The sequence below is a fragment of the Penicillium coprophilum genome, assembly GCF_028826855.1.
Source record: "Penicillium coprophilum strain IBT 35676 chromosome Unknown utg000006l_segment0_segment0, whole genome shotgun sequence".
NCBI classification, from domain to species: domain Eukaryota; kingdom Fungi; phylum Ascomycota; class Eurotiomycetes; order Eurotiales; family Aspergillaceae; genus Penicillium; species Penicillium coprophilum.
Window position 1 is genome coordinate 72,504 of NW_026622725.1, and position 15,218 is coordinate 87,721.

The 15,218-nt window shown below is 50.4% G+C and overlaps 5 protein-coding genes across 5 annotated transcripts; 3 read left to right on the forward strand and 2 right to left on the reverse strand.

Annotated features, from left to right (window-relative positions):
- Window positions 1–390: 390 nt before the first annotated feature.
- N7500_009043 (pleiotropic drug resistance family ABC transporter) lies at window positions 391–4,993 on the reverse strand (the record flags this gene model as incomplete). Its single annotated transcript, XM_056680184.1, has 5 exons — window positions 391–814; window positions 873–1,336; window positions 1,383–2,876; window positions 2,934–4,443; window positions 4,494–4,993. 5 exons carry the CDS (start codon window positions 4,991–4,993, stop codon window positions 391–393), a joined length of 4,392 nt encoding a protein of 1,463 aa, XP_056527566.1.
- Window positions 4,994–5,764: 771 nt separating this feature from the next.
- N7500_009044 (arylsulfotransferase family protein) lies at window positions 5,765–7,463 on the reverse strand (the record flags this gene model as incomplete). The annotated part of the gene is made up of 3 exons (XM_056680185.1): window positions 5,765–6,732; window positions 6,785–6,850; window positions 6,899–7,463. The coding sequence occupies 3 exons, from the start codon at window positions 7,461–7,463 to the stop codon at window positions 5,765–5,767; spliced, it is 1,599 nt and encodes a 532-aa protein (XP_056527567.1).
- A 325-nt stretch (window positions 7,464–7,788) lies between these two features.
- Window positions 7,789–9,946, forward strand: N7500_009045 (MDR family MFS transporter; the record flags this gene model as incomplete). The annotated part of the gene is made up of 7 exons (XM_056680186.1): window positions 7,789–7,951; window positions 8,004–8,315; window positions 8,367–8,890; window positions 8,948–9,269; window positions 9,369–9,511; window positions 9,588–9,775; window positions 9,832–9,946. 7 exons carry the CDS (start codon window positions 7,789–7,791, stop codon window positions 9,944–9,946), a joined length of 1,767 nt encoding a protein of 588 aa, XP_056527568.1.
- A 309-nt stretch (window positions 9,947–10,255) lies between these two features.
- Window positions 10,256–10,948, forward strand: N7500_009046 (Maleylacetoacetate isomerase; the record flags this gene model as incomplete). The annotated part of the gene is made up of 1 exon (XM_056680187.1): window positions 10,256–10,948. One exon carries the CDS (start codon window positions 10,256–10,258, stop codon window positions 10,946–10,948), a length of 693 nt encoding a protein of 230 aa, XP_056527569.1.
- Window positions 10,949–12,881: 1,933 nt separating this feature from the next.
- Window positions 12,882–15,152, forward strand: N7500_009047 (ankyrin repeat domain-containing protein; the record flags this gene model as incomplete). The annotated part of the gene is made up of 1 exon (XM_056680188.1): window positions 12,882–15,152. The coding sequence occupies one exon, from the start codon at window positions 12,882–12,884 to the stop codon at window positions 15,150–15,152; it is 2,271 nt and encodes a 756-aa protein (XP_056527570.1).
- Window positions 15,153–15,218: the final 66 nt, after the last annotated feature.

The following is a 15,218-nucleotide window of genomic DNA, read 5'->3' on the forward strand; positions in this document are numbered from 1 at the left end:
AGAGGCTGTCACTGTGGAAGTTGGCTGTTAAACATGAGCTGCACTCAATATGCTCATTCCATTGGCTTGTCGAAGTCTAGTTTGGCTGTGAAAAAAATGATAACCATAATGGACCAATCTACAAGGATGATGGTTGGCAGTCGTTACACCCGGAAAACTTGCAAAATAATACATTCATTGAGATAAGCTACATGTATGCGATACATTGGCAAGATAAAACTCTGTACCAGGGAGAGACAAACTGGCAAGATAAGACTCTGTGCCAGGGAGAGCAAAGATCAAAGCGGGAGAGTATTCGTGATAAATCCCGAGTGGAACCACAGAATCTCTCGGAAACAAACTGACTGAAACAAACCACCCCACAACCCGAAAAGAAAGATGAGGACCTTCCTAGGTCCTCACAAGGGCCCGTGACCGACGCTTAGGCACGCGGGTCCACCAGTACACGACGAACGTCATGACGATATTGAACACGATGTAGACAAGCAGCAAACCGATATTGCGAGGAACATCCGAGTAATCCATATCGAGGTTTCCAAGGAACTGATCCGTTTGAGACATTGTGCAGATCTTGCAGTCCATCGATGCCTCGGGATTCAACAATGTGCCATGGGTAGCCTCAATGTAAGGGATCAGATAATCGCTGCAAGTCTGTCCATCTGGAGGTGATAAAGTGAGAACTTCAATACTAGAACATTGCACCGTCGTCCCAGAGAGGCCAGTAGACATGACTGCCGACACAAAGTAGGTGAATGGCGACACGCGATTCATGAAGGTCCAGAATTTAGGCATAGAGGAAGACTTCGCGAGGACGCTGCAAGTTCAGTCAGCATTAGTACCTATCAACTACCAGAGACCCGCTGAGAACTTACCCATTGAAGACCAAACACATGGAGAACATGGTCTGAGCAATGGCGCTGCCAGTATCAGGATTTTCAATTCCAGCAATCACCATGGAACTGAAAGTCGATGTGAACATCATGAAGAGTAAAATGAGCACGAACATGAGGCCGCCTCGTGTAATGACTGCGTGTGTAGGCTCTGCGTTGTGGTAGAAACCAATCGGGTAGTACCAGCAGAAAAATCCTGGAACTGACATTATCATATTCCATACCAACTCCACGAAGATACTGGCCGTCAGGAATGCAACCCATGAGTAGACCTTTGAAGGCCGTTCGCGTGCCTCATATAAAGCACGTTGCGCGCAGAAGGCAGGCATCATCTGCTGGACCAGATTGGGGAAGACAACAAGATACATGAAGATTGCAAACATCTGATTCTGCAGCCCTTGAAGACTGGTAGGCATGTGCCAGAAGGTGAATCCGAGGAATAGTTGCTATAACAGTTAGTCTAATCCAATGATAAGGAGGAAGTTAGCTTACTGGGATGATGCAGCTGAGGGTCTTGGCGTATAGATACGACGGAGATCTCCAGTACTGCTGGAACGTGCGTTGAGTACAAATCAGGGTCTGATATCCGATTGGCATGGCAAATTCACCGAAACCTGCAGCCTGCATGGGTACAGGCTTCTTGGACAGTTCCACTTTCATTTCGGCCAGTTGTTTGTGAACCTCTGCGCGCTCAGCACTGTTGATCCACTGTTCAGCCCAATCTCTATCCGCATGAGAGCCTGGAGCAGCGCCAATAACTTCAAGCATCCACTCAGCCGGGTTTGCGTTTTTGGGGCACTTGATCGACCCTTTGTCTTCGAAATAGTCAATCAACGTTTTCATGTTCGGGCCAAGGTCACCAAAGTACACTGTGCGTCCTCCTTTGGCGAGAAACAATAAGCGGTCAAACTGCTGCATCAGCATTGCCGAAGGTTGATGAATGGTACAAAGTACAGCCTGACCGTGGTTGGCCAAGTTGCGCATCAGAGTACAGATTGACCAAGCAGTTTGACTATCCAGACCCGAAGTTGGTTCATCAAAGAACAGCAGCAAATCTGGCTTAGCTGCCAGCTCCACACCAATCGTCAACCGCTTACGCTGCTCCACATTGAGACCCTCGCCGGCAATTCCTACCACGGCATCTGCGTATTCTTCCATACCGAGCATGCGAATAACTTCTTCGACATATGCAACCTTTTCTCGACGAGGAACGCTAGCAGGCTGTCGTAGAAGAGCGCTGAACACCAAGGCTTCGCGAACAGTACTGGTTTCCATATGCAGATCCTGTTGCTGCACGTAGCCTGTCTTCCGCTGGAAAGAATCGTCGCGTAGCCGGCCATCAATAAGCATATCACCGGAGACGACACCAATGGTGACACGGTCGGCCAACACATCGAGCAAGGATGTCTTTCCTGCACCAGTGACACCCATTAAGGCCGTAAGAGTGCCGGGTTTGACCCAACCATCCACGCCGTCCAGGATGCGTCGCGGGGCTCCATTGATCTTGATGTCAAAACACACATTTTCCCAGTGGAAGATGGCAGTCTGGCGTACAATTGCTGCAGTTGTGTCCTGAGGTTCCCTGGAAACTGCACCTTTCTCTGATGCAATTACTTCCTCTGGATCATCTTTTCGAACATTCTTCGCAAAATTCGGAATCTTGCCCCGCGGATACACCAGAACTTCACCTTTGGATGGTTTAGCCCGGATAAGCTCGCTGCAGAAAATGTACAGCACAAAGAAGCCGACAAAGAAAGCACAGAGAATTCCGAAGTTTCGCCACAAATGTGGGCTGTAGTATTCAAAGGTCGTGTTAATATATCTCTCTCCATCGATAAAATCTTGACCTGCCACGGCACCCTTCTGTGAACAGATTTTGGAGCTGAGAGGCGCATTTTTGTAAATTTCCAAGATGCCTGGGACAAAGTTTGCGCAAGGAAAAGACCGTCCGCTGAATTCATTGATCATCAACGCCTCGAAGGCGTACTATCTCGTGTTAGCATATTCTGGTGGGACTGCGCAAAAAGCTTAGTTATGATTTACAGCAATCGGGTTCACATAGTTGAGCCACCGGAACCAAGGGTGCATATCGCGGAGAGGAATAGTAAAGCCGGTGTAAATGACCAGGACAAGCATGAATATCGAAGCGGGAGGCATAGCCTGGGCCACAGACCGCGAGATTGCGCCGATGAAACGGAAGATATTGGACATCACAAGGGTTGTCGTTACCGAAAATAGGAAAAAGATGAAGAAATGTTCCGGAGTCCGCCGAAGGTGAGGTAAGAAATAGATGATCAAATTGAAAACGATTGCTAGCAATGTCTTTGATGGAAGTTCCACAATGTACGCGCTGATAGCCTCCGCCGACGGATGGTACAATGCGTACTTGCGATGCTTTTCCACAATTGGCCGCTGCTGCCACATGGTCATAATTTCCAGCGAGCTAGCGAAGGCACTGATCATGATTGCAAAGAAAAGTAGGCTTCCACGACTGTAGAAGCTGTCGGTGTTGTTTGGTTGGTCGTAGAAAAGACTCGAAATGATCAGAGACATACCCACGTTTCCGAAGAGCGAGGAAAGCGTCATGGCCATATCTGCCTTGAGCCGCAGGAATCCTCGCCAAAGACACAGGCGGACTTGCATCGGATACGAGAGTGTGTACGGGGAGCTTTCGCGAGTAAATCTGGCTTTGTCTGCTGCACGAGACAGACGGAATTGCTCAGGCGTGTCAGACTGTTTGGCTGCATTTCTTTCAATCTCCGCAAGAAGCTGCTTGCGCTCCGGGCTTTCTTTCCACCGCGTTGCAAACTCATCGGGCGTCCGTGGAACGGAGTCTTCAAACCCAGGACGAACAAGACGTTCCGAAGGACTGGTGAGAGAAGTGAGGAAGTCCGCAGTTGTTTGTCTATCTGGGCAGTGGAATCCTATCTTGACGAAGAAGCGTCGTGCATTGGCCGCGCTCCCGAAATAGATCTGACGACCTTCGTAGAGCACGATTGTCTTGTCAAACAGGTCGTAGATAGACTGACTAGCTTGGTAGATTGCCACAACAGCGGTGGATCCAGTATAATCAGTGGTGAGGCGAATGTTCTTGATGAATTCCAGGGCTGTCGAGCTGTCGAGTCCACGGGTGCTGTTATCCCAACACTGCAAAGGACATCGACACAAAGTGGTCTCGGCGATACTGACCCGCTTTCGTTCCCCGCCGGAAACACCCCGAATAAGCTCATTGCCCACCTTTGTGCTCATAGTATGGGTCAAGCCAAGCATCGCCATTACCACATTCCGCATGTGCGTCGCATACTGGTCGCGTGTGACATGAGGAAGTCGGTTTCTCGGCGCTCGGGCGTAAGCGGCAAAGAGCAATGTATCACCGACTTTCAGCTGAGGGAAGTGTGTCTCGGTTTCAGCTTGGTAGATGACCTCGCTGCGATATCGGCTATGCATGTCTTCCCAGGATATGCCGTCGTACTGCACTTCAGATCCTTTCCCCTTGTCAAGATAGAGCCCATGTGTCTCTCCAGCAATAGTTTTGAGGAAAGTGGAGCATCCGCTACGGGCCGTTAGTGATTAGTCTTTCGCAGAGGGAATCATTTCACGTACCTTCCTGGCCGACCTAGCACAACCAGCATCTCACCACTGTGAACGATGCCCTCAAAGTCCCGCAGGATATCAATCCGTACTTTCTTCTGAAGGCCCATAACATTGCGGACCCATCCTGCACCCTTAAGCCAGAAGTTGGCAAAATTCGTCTGATAATCAGACCCGGTGCCATAGCCATAAACATTTAGATTGCGGAAGGAGACTCCTGCTGTGCGACGCGGGTACCGGTCTGGATCGGCAGAGGTCATTTGGACAATGTTCTTCACCCATTTGCGCGCTTTGAACTGGTCACTGTTGGGATTCAACTCTGGGTCACTAGCAGGATCGAGGAAGGTGTTAACACCCTGTGAGGGTACACCTGTGCGGACACTATGTGTTTGTGAGATTTGCGAGATGGAACGTGCCAGAGTGGTGATCTGTCTGTCGCGATCCTCCCCGGACTCGGATACTGGAGTCTCTGAGCCGGGGGTATCAGCGGCACCGTCAAGCGTATTCACCATCTGGTCTGATATCAGCGGTGTTGGCGAAAAGCCTAAAGAAGGAAGAAGAGGTGAAGCCATGAAGAAAACACGGAAAGGATGTAAACAAGAGGACAAGAGGGTGACAGAGGAAAACAAATGAGACGTGACAGAGAGTTGGGGAGAAAGGGAGGTAAGAAGGAAGGTACGACGGCAAAGGAAGTGAAGGCAAAGAAGGAAAGAACGGCAATCGGAAAGTATCAGATCCGAGAACTTTCAGGGAAGGAGCCAACATCCACGGTAGCTCTTTCCAGAAATGGCAGTTGTGCACACTATGCACAGCTGATGTCTCAATCCTCATTTGTATATAGGAAGCTCTACCTAGGTAGAGATATTAAAAGATCTATATCTGAATCTCACTTGAATGGGTTGAATGTGACATTACTTGATAATACCTATATCACATCAACTGTACATTTAAGGTGTTTTCAAGCTTCATGATTGGCTGTGAATCGACATGGTATCCTCCCACGTCTTATACTAGCAACTTCCCATTTCGGCAAACGGCCCTATTTAGGGTCACAACTGAGTCGGAGTTCTAGGGATCCGAGAGTGTGATGAGAACTTTATCAAAGACCAAAATGAACACAGACCGGACCCTGAAAGATCCGGTAGCATTGTGAAATCATGTGACATTTCCATTTCCAAGAGTAGCACACATAAATCTCTATATACTTCCTCGTCACCTCACTAGTACTTCATCGCCCTTAATACCCCTCTTCATAAAGCCCCAATACATAAGTCGATCTTTGTCTATGCCTGCAAGATCAACTGTCTCCAAAAGCTACGGTCTTCAGATCCCGCAATCACAGAACCAGGAGGGACAATCGCATCCTGAATATGAGCAACCCGAGTGGTAGTCAAGACACGACCACGAGCAGTGACAGCCTCAGCCGCCAGGCGTTGATAAGAGTGACCAGGTAGCAAGAAAGACGTTTCGAACCCATTCCGCGTAGCCTCGCCCAAGAATTCCCGGGACCCAGATCGATCCGTGACGGCATAGAATCGCCAAACTGCCGTCTCGGTATCACCGTTCCACGACACAAAGACTTGGGTACCTGAGGAGGTCTTCTCGGCCACAATAGCGGGTTCTTCTGTGGGCAGACCAGTCCAGTTGTACCGGAAGGCCCGATAGTTCTGGACACCTTCGCCCAGCAGTCCCGAGTCCATGTAAGCGTGGAAGATCGGAGCACCGTCGGCCCGGAACTCAGTGACAGCTCCCTCAGACCCCCAGTTTACTAGGGCATTGCCATTAGGAAGGAGCTGGGTGCTGCCTTGGGACTTGGAGAGGAGTCCATCGGGAGGTTGGAAGGCTTGCACAATCTCTGCAGTCCAGGTGGCAGTGTTGACGGAAATGATCTTGCCCTGAGAGAAGGGATGGGTGTGGACCTCTTTGCCTCGGTGATTCTCTGTTCCATGAGCGGAGTTGTCGAAAAGAGAGATGATTTCTTCATCATCACCCTGTTCGACGAAACGTGCGTGATGCTGGAAGCAGAACTTGACGTTGGGACCAAGCTTAAAGTCCGAGCGTAGACCACCCAGCCGCCAGATGATCTCACCGGTGGTACCGTTAATCTTGTGGACTGCACAAGCATCCCGTGCGGAAATTAGGTAGTTGCCTTCGGCATCCTTGTCCACAGAGTTGATGTGGAAGTAGTCCCATGCGTCGGATGAGTTGTAGCCTCCACCTGCTTGACCAGGGTTAAGGGGGAGGACAGCCTCTGCATAATGTTAGACAAGTAAATTACAGGCTTTTTGAGGTAATTGACTTACCATCGGGAGAGACATGCTCGAGACTAGACCATTCAAATAGCAGCTCCCCAGTCTGAATATCCAACTCTACCACGAATTAGCATTTGTCCTTCAAATATTCGACAACCCACATACCCTGGAAAATGGCGTCAACGATCCACTGCTGCTCAGGGCTAGCACCCCAGAGAGACAGATCCTTTGGCACAGGCTGATAGACCTGAAGCAACGCAGTCTTTTCATCGATGACATGGAACTCATGCTTATCCATAAGCTTATGGTTACCAGCGCGGAGCTCCCGAATAGTCTCATAGTTCTGATTCAGAATGGTAGCATGACCATGACCATGTCCATAGGCCGGGTTATGATCACCCTCGAAGCTGAACAGGACATCCTCGCCATTCCATCTGGCCTTCTGGAAGTTGGTGGCCCAGATAGAGAAGTAGGTATAGCCCGACCAGACAAGCTCACCGTCATCGCGAACGATGTACGGAGCTTCCTGGCGCGGACCGTGGAACTGTGGTTCAGCCCATTGACCAGGGAAAGGCGCGATGAAGAGGTAACCCTTCTCGACATCCTTTGTGGCCGGGATGGTGATGTTCAGACGAGGCGGGGCCAGGTCGGTTCGAGATTTGAATTGCCAGTCCGCCGCAGCGAGTGGCAACAGCGCTGCGGTGCAGGCGATGGCTTCAAGGAGCTTCATAATAAGTACTGTGCCAGCGATCAGTTTCCATGATGCTGGTCATGATATCCATGATAGGGTACATTAACCTTAGTTGGGTACTCTGCACTGAGTCTCTTAGACTTGGTTTGAATTGAAGTTGAGTAGAATGAGAAGAAGATGGGCCTTTATAATCCCACCAAGCCCTAATTATGTCAGAGTGGAATATGATGTCGTGCTTGGCACTTGGCGGGGGATAATCCGCTCGTATTTCCCCATCGAGTGCCCGCCGGAAATTTTTGAATTTCCGTTCGGATTCTTCTGCCGTTTGAATCGCAACTCTGTGACCTGAACATTCGAATCAACAATGGCATTATTGGATCCTCAGAATGAAAGTGTCTCGGTGATGCCGAGGCACGAGAATGAAGCCGAAATATCGTCGGCACCAAGCGAAGAGCAACCGCTATTGCAATCTGAACCAGCTCCGGTGGCTTGGAGCCCGCCGCCAGGGTTTCTGCTGATCCAAATCGGTAAGTCAAATAAAAAGATCTAGACAGCAAGCAGATTTTGACAATTGAATAGCGATCATGGCCAATGTATTTCTTGGCGGGTTTGACGGCACCATCACTGCCTCGACCTATGCTGTGATCAGCTCCGAGTTCAACGCCGCGAACACTGCTTCGTGGCTGACCACCTCGTACTTGATTACTAGTACGGCGTTCCAGCCTCTCTATGGTCGATTCTCGGATCTATTGGGTCGCCGGTCATGTTTCTTCACTGCAACTATCACTTTCATGATTGGTTGTCTGGGATGTGCCGTGGCACGTGATGTGGTCTTTTTGAACATCATGCGCGCCTTGACGGGCATCGGCGGAGGAGGGCTGATGACGATGGGTAAGTCTATGAATTTTCATTCAACCCGAACTAGCTGACGACGTACCCTAGCAACGATCATCAACTCGGATCTGATTCCCTTCCGCCAGCGGGGTATGTATCAGGCAATCCAGAATGTCTCGTACGGCTTCGGAGGCATCTGTGGTGCTTCTTTCGGAGGTGCTATCGTTGACTCGATCGGATGGCGCTGGTGCTTTTTGCTCCAGGTTCCAATCTCATTGTTTGCATTAATCATGGGCTACAGAGTCTTAAGGTTTCCTCCACGCAACACCGAAACCTCCCCAGATGGGCAGACTAAAGGAATTTGGCAGCAGATCGATATGCTGGGTGCATGTGTGCTCATTTTGGCTCTCTCGGCTCAATTGGTCGGACTCAGTTTGGGTGGCAATATCCTCCCTTGGACTTCAATGTGGGTAGTTCTACCATTGGTCTCCAGTATAGTATTGCTGGGCGCGTTTGTCGCCGTTGAAGAGAAAACAACCGCCGCGCCTTTGATTCCATTGAAGATGCTACGAGGACAGCTCGCTATATCCACACAGATTGCCAACGTTTGCGTCGGGATGTCAGCATATGCGGTAGGCTCACCTGTTTCATGAACTTTATGAGCATCACTGCTAACGCGATGCATTCAGTTCCTCTTTACTTTACCTCTCATGTTCCAGGTCATTCTCCTTGACTCGCCCAGCAAGGCTGGCAGTCGACTGGTGATTCCCTGCTTATTCACCCCACTGGGTGGTCTCATAGCGGGAATCATCATGTCACGCTGGGGCCGACTGGCCTCCATTGTGCGCGTCGGCGCAGCCCTCATGTTCGTGGGTAATTTACTCGTCACATTGCTTCGATTCAACGACTCGGGATGGAAGTATTTCATATATGTCATCCCCGCCAACCTGGGCCAGGGAATGGTGTACCCTGGAATCCTGTTCACATTCCTCGCAGCCTTCGACCACGCTGGTAAGATAATTTTCCTATCATTGTCCCAAGCCCTCTTACCCGAACTCGCGAGCGACCAAGGTGTCTGCCAAGCGCGCTTGCTAACAATGTCGTATGTAGATCACGCCGTCTCTGCCTCAACCGTCTACCTCATCCGCTCCCTCGGGACAGTTTGGGGCGTCGCAGTGACCTCCACCATCATGCAGAATACACTTAACTCAGGCCTCGGGGAGGCCTTGAGTGGAATACCCAATAAATGGAAAGTACAATTCCTTCGCCAGTGGATTCTACTGAGCCCCTGAACGAGCCTTGCTGACCAGAATCCTTGCATTCTCTTAGGTGATTGATGAGATCCGTCACTCAGTCTCGGCTATTTATGATCTTCCTCCAGATGTGCAAATGGCTGCTCGGCTGGTATACTACCGCGGGATCAGACTCTCCTTCATGGCCTCTGCAATATTCGCGTTGGTCGCGACCGTCGCTTCGATCTTTACACGTGGAAAGGGTCTGGAGCGCACAGGCGGCAAGTAATCAGCAAGGCCTCACATCCCGAACATGGCCCATATGGGTTTGTAGGGGACAGGCATGGTGTTTATGGTGAGGTCAACCCACGTCTCGCGCAGACCCGACGAAATGGTGCTACGCACCAATCCGCGCCGGTCGAGGAAATCCCTCGACGGAGTACAAAGAGGTGGTAACGAGCGGAAGTAGATAAGGCGGCCGCATAGTCCAGAGCGATGATGCTCAATACTACATGTGATAGATATCGGAAGGGCATATCTCAGCATATAGAAGTTGGCGAGTTGGAAAGAAAATAGTAAGGGTGAGCCCTTAGCTCTCACGAATCTCTGATATCTGGCAAAACAGTAGTTTGTTAAGTTCATAATCACACTTAACTACATCAGTGCTAGTGCTAGTGTCGATGACACCGAAGGTAACCTGGATGATACCACCCTCCTTCATTACATTCCACCCAGTCAGTACGAAGACGCAACATTTCAAACACCATGCATACCGACACCTTCCACCTCTACTCATATTTCTGCTCCTCATGCTGCCAACGAGTCATAATTGCCGCTCATCTCAAGGGCATCCCTCTTGATTACACCTATATCGATCTCGGCACGAAAGACCACACAACAGAGGAATACAAAGCATCGAACCCCAGCGCGAGCGTACCCACATTAGTAGTGACGAGCGCCAACGGCGAAAAGATCATCCTCCGCCAATCCATGACTATATTGGAATACTTCGAGGAGCGATTTCCAGATATATCTCCCCTTCTACCCTCCGGATTACATGATCGGGTGCAGGTACGCGATCTATTGAATATCATCGCAATCGATACTCAACCTACCACCAACTCCCGCATCGTCCAGCGGGTGAAGGGTATTCGTGATAGTCGCGAGGATCAAATAGAATTTGCCAAACAGGCATTTACCGACGGTTTCCGGGCCTACGAGGGTCTGTTAGTGAAACAGGCCAGAGAGGGGGTCTATTCGTTTGGAGATACTGTTTCTATGGCGGATGTGGTGTTGGTTCCTACAGTTGACCAGGCTTTGCTGTACCACGTGGATTTGGATTTCGTTCCTAACGTTAAGCGCGTTCATACTGCACTCAAGGAATTGGAGGCATTCAAAGCTGCGGATTGGCGCAATCAGGGGGATACACCGGAGAAATTTCGGATTCAGGATGCTTGACGCGTGTCGGGATTAAATGAAGTAAGGATAAGAATGCGATGCATTCAAATGTTAGAAATAAAAGAGCCGTATACACAGTTTATGGTTTCTGGATTGTTATAATACTCGAGAACAGTACTAAAAAGGCTTAACAAGACCACATGACCGTTTTTATATGTTGGACTGTAAGTGATCCGATGGAAGAAGATACCTATACTCCGTCCACACAACAGACCAATTTGTAAGCCGCGGTCTTGCATAAAAGAAGGTGGTCTTGGTAGTCATAAATTAGCTAAGCAGGATTATACAGATAGACAATTCCTTGGAAGGTTCCAGGTTAGGGTGTTTGCTGAGATAACCTAAGTTGGGGCCAGATCTCCAGCACTGGGGGACCCAGTCCGACCCAGACTCATAGGAACCCTTGGACCCCTCGACTAACCTAGACCGGGTTGGGTTTGGGTTTTACTGTCTGGATTTTACTGAACTACAATTTAGCCAGGCAACGGGGCCGAGGTGTAAAGGGACTAGATTCCAATCAGCCAAGAGGGCCAAGCGTACCGAGTCCAAAGCCCTAGCACGTGCTAGATCGAGTAGCCTCGCGACGCTTATCTACTTCCAGATTTGACCGGTTAGACTTCTTGGAAGTGATAGAGTATGGGATGGTTTTACAACACAAGCTGAAAAATCTACCCGAAATGACTCAAACCACAGAAGTTATTGCGACATCTGCATTCTAAGGGCGTCTCGACCGTACTACGAATGTCAGGGGTAGACTGACTAGTATAACCAGTATGGCGAAAAGGAAAGAAACATGGGCAAATGAGGAATGGCCATTTCATGTGGCCCGTGGGAAAAACTCTTGAGTACTTCGCAGAGGGTACAAGGAAGGATTGGAAGGATTCGCATAAATCCGGTCAAGACCGGGAATTACATCGCGAACTGTCAAGTGGTGACAGTGTTCCACTATTGACAGACGCTTTGTCCCCTGCACGGGCTCTTTGTGGCAATTTTGGCCCAGAACAGTGGACCGCAATATAGTATTGATTACGGTGATCGATCGAGCCGTATTGTCAGATCCAATCGTGATCTAGCCACGTGGACTCCACCTAGCTGAGAACATCGATGTCCAGACCCTTGTGCCCGATAATTCAGAGACTGAATGCGAATATGTCGAAGCTATAGTGAAATCTCTGTACAGAGTACTGTGTGCTGCGTAGGGAGCAAGGAATTGTGAATTCTCAAGGCAGCTCTGACTCCCAGGAGCTCGGGAAGCTGAGCGGGGCGCAGCACGCCAACCCCAAAAGGGTTATACGGGGGATGCCCAGGCTGGGACTGTTCTGCCGATTTGTCCAAGGGGGTTGGATTGAATAGATTGGATTGGCAGGAAATCAATTTGTTTCCAGGGGCGAACTTGGATACTGGATGGGTCTCTCTGTGCGGAGTACTCCGTAGTCAAGGACTCGAGGTCCAATATACACGGCCAAAGAAATCCAGGCACCTGAAATCTCAGGCACTGGACTCCTGGACGCTATACCCCTTTCGTCGCTTATCGGGACCCACATCTCCTGGCACGGGCAAGCGAAGTCTTTTCCGCCTACAGGGATATAGAATGGCATTCTGTTTCTCGGTTGGAACTCTTTTCAGAGGTGGACAGGAACAGAACAAAGATGATGTTTTCATACAATGGATTCCCGGGACTTCTGAGATCCAGATACAACGACCCAGCTGAATGGGCCTAACACTAACACAAACTGGTTTCCACCCCGGATCCAGATTGTCCACAATCTCGACCGATCGCTAATCCCAGTTGGGCAAAACAGGCCCCACTGTATAGATGGAGGATTTTGCCTTTTCCACCTGCTGGGCGAGAGATTGCTCTTGATATAGGCAATCCGCCCTCGCTCTCTTGACTCCTTTCCATATTTCCCCCATCTCTGTCTGGAACCTCGCAATCATGTTGGCCAACCCAGAGGAAAACATATGCAGCGTCTCAGCGCTGGCCACACAATTGGGCAATCAAATCTCGGTGCACATGCTCAATTATCTCAGCACCACCAAAGATCTCCCGAACGGATTTCGGGAGTTGTCTCATATCTTTCTCGACACCTGTCGCATGTTATGGGCCATTGAGGCCGGCGTGACCGAACTATCCGCGGCCAATCGCGCCCTACCAGATGTCATAATTGAAGAGGTAGAAAAGAAATTTGTGGCCACCTATCGTGACTTCCAACAACTGGATAAGATCATTTTGAAGCTTGTTCAGTATGAACATCGTGGAACACTGGGCAAGCTGCAGCGAGGGTGGCACCGGCCAAGCCATGAACTCAATCGCATTTGCGAGTCCCTCAAGAAGACCACCGAAACCCTTCATATCAGTGGCATGGCCTTTCACTGGTCGCTCGGAGACGCACACCCGGAGGAGTCGGTAGGAATTGGCTACGCTGGCTTAGCGGCAGCGCTCGATCGCGTGTCCAAGGGCCGCTCCGTGATGGGAATCAATAAGGCCAAGTCTTTCGACCCTGAGGGATCCGCATCGATCCAAAGCCAAACGCCTGATTCAAGGCGCTCAACGCCATCCGTGCGCCCGAAAGGATCATTTATTGGCTCCCGATCATTTACCGGCTCCCGATTCAATCCAAGCATTCGGGAAGAACCTAAAACGATGGCGGATGACGAATCCTCCGTCCTATCCCTGAACGAGTTCCTGGACTATCAGCCTCGTGAGGCCGTGAAAATGCCCTATTTCGATCGCCGAGCACTGCCGCGCCAAATGGACCAAACAGACTCCACAGCCTCTCCCGAGGAGATGAGCCTCCGCAATGACAGCTATTCGGATTACGATGCCCCCAGTGCCAAGCTAACGCCAACTCTGCCGGCGCACGGCGTCGGTATCAAAGATGAGACGCGCGATGGCACAACGTTACTGATCGAAGCGATTCGCAAGCGATCAACGCCGCAAGTCATCGAAACGCTGATCAATTCCGGTTGCGACCCCAATCGCAAAGACGACCACGGCAAGACAGCGCTTTGCGAAGCCGTGAAAAGCGATCAACCATCTATCGTGAGCGCCCTAATAAATAAAGACGCGAATCCAAACCTCCCAGGACCCGAGCACGTCCTCTGGTCCGCCATCTACCGCCCAGCCTGCCTGCGCATCCTGCTCGCACGCGGCGCCGACATCAAAAAGACCCCCGGTCTGATGGAGCAAGCGACAAGTGTCAACAATATCGATGCCGTGCGCATCCTGCTGCAGGCGAGTATGGACCCGAATTCCAAAAAGGATGGAATCTACACACCACTCTGCTCCGCCATCCGCGATGACCGCCCAGATATCTTTGCCTTGCTCCTCCATCACGGAGCTGACCCTAATTTGATGGCATCCGAGTACCCAGCGTGGAAGTGCATCACCCACAAACGCCTCCATTTTCTCCCAGACTTGGTGGCCGCCGGCGCAGATCTCCATAAACCGCCGGGCATTGTGGAGTGCGCCGTGCAGGAAAACAACACGGAGGCCCTACACTGGCTGGTGGGCCAAGGAAGCGCCAATCCCAACGACCGCAACGACAATGGCCACACAGCCGTGACAACAGCCATTCAGAAGAACCGTCCAGAAATGCTGGAATGGTTATTGGCAAATGGTGCCGACCCTAACCTACGCGGCAAAGACTGGCCCATATACATGGCAACTCAATCACCGAGCATGCTACGACTGATTCTACCTCGCATAACCGATCTCTCAACGCACAAGGGTGTCATGGAAAAAGCAGTACAAGCAAATCAACTCGAAAGCGTCAAATTACTCATCGCAGCTGGTGCTAGTGTCGAGTGGAAGAACGGCGGTGTTTTCTCCCCGCTGACAACAGCACTACGTGAGAACCACTGGATCATTGTGCGCTATCTCCTGGACGCTGGCGCCGACCCCAATGCACCTGGTGAGCATTTGCCACTCGTCAAAGCGATTCGACGATGTGACAATGGGGACTTTGCCATGATTGAGTTACTTCTCGAGCGGGGCGCTGATCCGAATAAATGCTACCGCGACTGGAATGCGATCATGCAGGCTATTGAAAACCGCGATGTTCGATTATTGCGGCTTTTAATTGAGAAGGGTGGGTTGGTTGACCTTACTCAGAAAGATGATACCGGCACAACGGTGTTAGATATGGCTAATGCTTTTGGCTGGCTAGAAGGTGCTGACCTTCTGTTGAACAATGCTCGTCAGTAATTTCCTTTTTTTTTTTGTTAGATATCCCTCTTTTGTATACGTACCTCTCCAGGCATCTTTCCTTTG